Source organism: Dichomitus squalens (assembly GCF_000275845.1).
Source record: "Dichomitus squalens LYAD-421 SS1 unplaced genomic scaffold DICSQscaffold_47, whole genome shotgun sequence".
Classification (NCBI taxonomy): domain Eukaryota; kingdom Fungi; phylum Basidiomycota; class Agaricomycetes; order Polyporales; family Polyporaceae; genus Dichomitus; species Dichomitus squalens.
This window is the reverse complement of record NW_006766929.1, coordinates 27029-29178: the sequence shown is the minus strand read 5'-3', so window position 1 is coordinate 29178 and position 2150 is coordinate 27029. Positions and strand designations below refer to the sequence as shown.

The 2150-nt window shown below is 54.1% G+C and overlaps 1 protein-coding gene across 1 annotated transcript; it reads right to left on the bottom strand.

Annotated features, from left to right (window-relative positions):
• Nucleotides 1-1184: 1184 nt before the first annotated feature.
• On the bottom strand, nucleotides 1185-1754 carry DICSQDRAFT_17632 (uncharacterized protein; the record flags this gene model as incomplete). Its single annotated transcript, XM_007369288.1, has 1 exon — nucleotides 1185-1754. A coding segment is annotated over one exon (570 nt), but the record flags the coding sequence as incomplete, so codon positions are not given.
• Nucleotides 1755-2150: the final 396 nt, after the last annotated feature.

Here is a 2150-nt window from a genome sequence, read left to right as displayed (position 1 = left end):
GGTTGACCGTTTGTATGGCGAGAAACTCGTTTCCGGGCGGTCTCGGCAGTGTGTCCGAGCCATTAGTTGACCACGAGGTTATCTTGTTCTTCACATTAAATTCTATGCCCCTCTGAGTTTTTTCTGATTGGATTTTCTGTTGTCAACAGCGTAGCAGGGAAACTGCACCGCCAACGGCTTCGACCGTGATCTCAGTGGAATGTGAAGGATGGTCGCAGCAATAGAAGCCCGTAAAGCGGGAACTTACCTCCTAATAGTACAATGTACCTCATGGTATTCTTTCTTTCTTTCTAGATCCCGTTTATTGCCCTGCGAGGCCGCGCCTCATGGTAGGCTTTAAAACACAAAGACTGTCTACACGAAGAAGAGTGGGTATTCGGCGGAACAATGTGAGCACGAGGCTCGAGCAAACTAGGGGGATGTAATGGGGAAGTAGCGGTGACGAATGGTGCAAGGGGAAGGGCTGGGCGGAGACCGGAAGGGGTGGAGTGCAGAGGTATGCTAGTGAAGGATCGGTGAGTGGCAGGGCTCAGTATCTATGCGTTGCGGCCGCCCGTCCACCCTTGGCCAGTGAAGGCTAGGGTGCGGGTTGCAAACCTGCCGCCCGATGGGTACAATTGCGTCCCTGGGACTCGCCTCTTGCTGCGGTCAGGAGTACGCCCGGCGGTATCCCCGCCGTTCGTCAGAACTCCCCTGCCCCTAGAGCGGGCGGACGCCCACAACGCATAGGTACAAGGGATCTGAAGTCTTGGATACATGCATGGCCAGCAAATGTATATAGGGATGTTGTATCATACTGCACACATGTGCCAGTGAGCATAACCTGGGAAAGTATCAGTGATGTCAGCGCAGCAGTCCATACTTGAGAAGTCGTGAATGGGAAAGGCTCAGTGCAGCAGTTTGGAGCACTCTGGCTCCGTGCTTGTCTTTCTTCACGTCCTGAAAAAGAAACAGGGATATTGGCAGTACCGTCTGTCTGTGCGCTATCATGTTTTGTGTCAAGTGTCTGTGTCATCAAGCCGGGACCTTTGTGAACCAAACGGGAGCTGCGTCTGCACCATGCATGCACGCTCTTTCTGCGCCCTAGCACATTGCGAGGGCGCCCTTGGTCCTTTCTCAATACCTTCCTCTACAACATCCCTCAGCTGAACTCTTGTAGCGGAGGCAGCTCTATCGTGCATCTTAGGGACCCATGAATCTGGGTCGCCTGTAGGGAAGAATTGGAGGTGATTCTCTGGGCAGCGAGCATCTAACTTGCCTAGATGGTCTAGGAATACCGGGCACTCCCGGTCCCATGCGGCATGACCCTTCTCATTGCAGTTCACACAGTGATACTGCTGCGGCTCTTGTATCTTACAGTCTGCTGTTCGATGTGAGCGTGCACATGTCCCACATATATCCCGTTCCTGAGGGCATTCCTTGGCCAGGTGCCCTGCACCGTAGCGCTGGCATCTGGAGCACCTCAATGGTTCTGCTAGGTTCTTCCTTACACTTACATGGCGGCCCGCTAGTACCAGACCTGCTCGGATAACCTTGTTGGCTGCTTCTGGAGAGGAGAGCGTAACCAATAGGTGAGCAAAACGTTGGCCTTGGTACCGCTTGTGAATTGGCTTAATCCAGCGAGCATCCACAATTGCCCCTTCCTGAAGATCAAGATCCAGTTCTGTCTGTCGCCATTGTGTGGTATCAGTTGGATCTAACCCAACCGGTGTGAACTCCGCAACCAACTTGTACTGGCGAGGGCGAATCTTTGCCCTTGGGCTCGACACAAACTCATAATCACGTGCGTGCTGCACTATCCACTTCGCCAGGTCTGGTGTGGCGAGCTCCAGAACTACTCCCCCGTTCCGGAGGGCCTTCGCTGCAGTAAAGCGGAGGCCTTCCGGAACGTCAAGTTCTTCTCTCGAGAGGTAATCAAGCGCGTCATTAGCCTGCTCTAGAATCTCCATCTCTGAGAGTGTGCCATCGCGGTTCCCAGGAAAGCCATCAATAAGGATCTGTCGCGCATGGATGCTCTCCCGGTCTACAACACTCAACTGCGCAGCTCGTGTGGTACCAGGGAGGCTCGCTCTTACAGCCTCTGCATAGGAGAAAGGGAGAGAGCCAGGTGATGACTCACCGAGGGGGAGGCCTGTGCGTCCTGCCTCCTG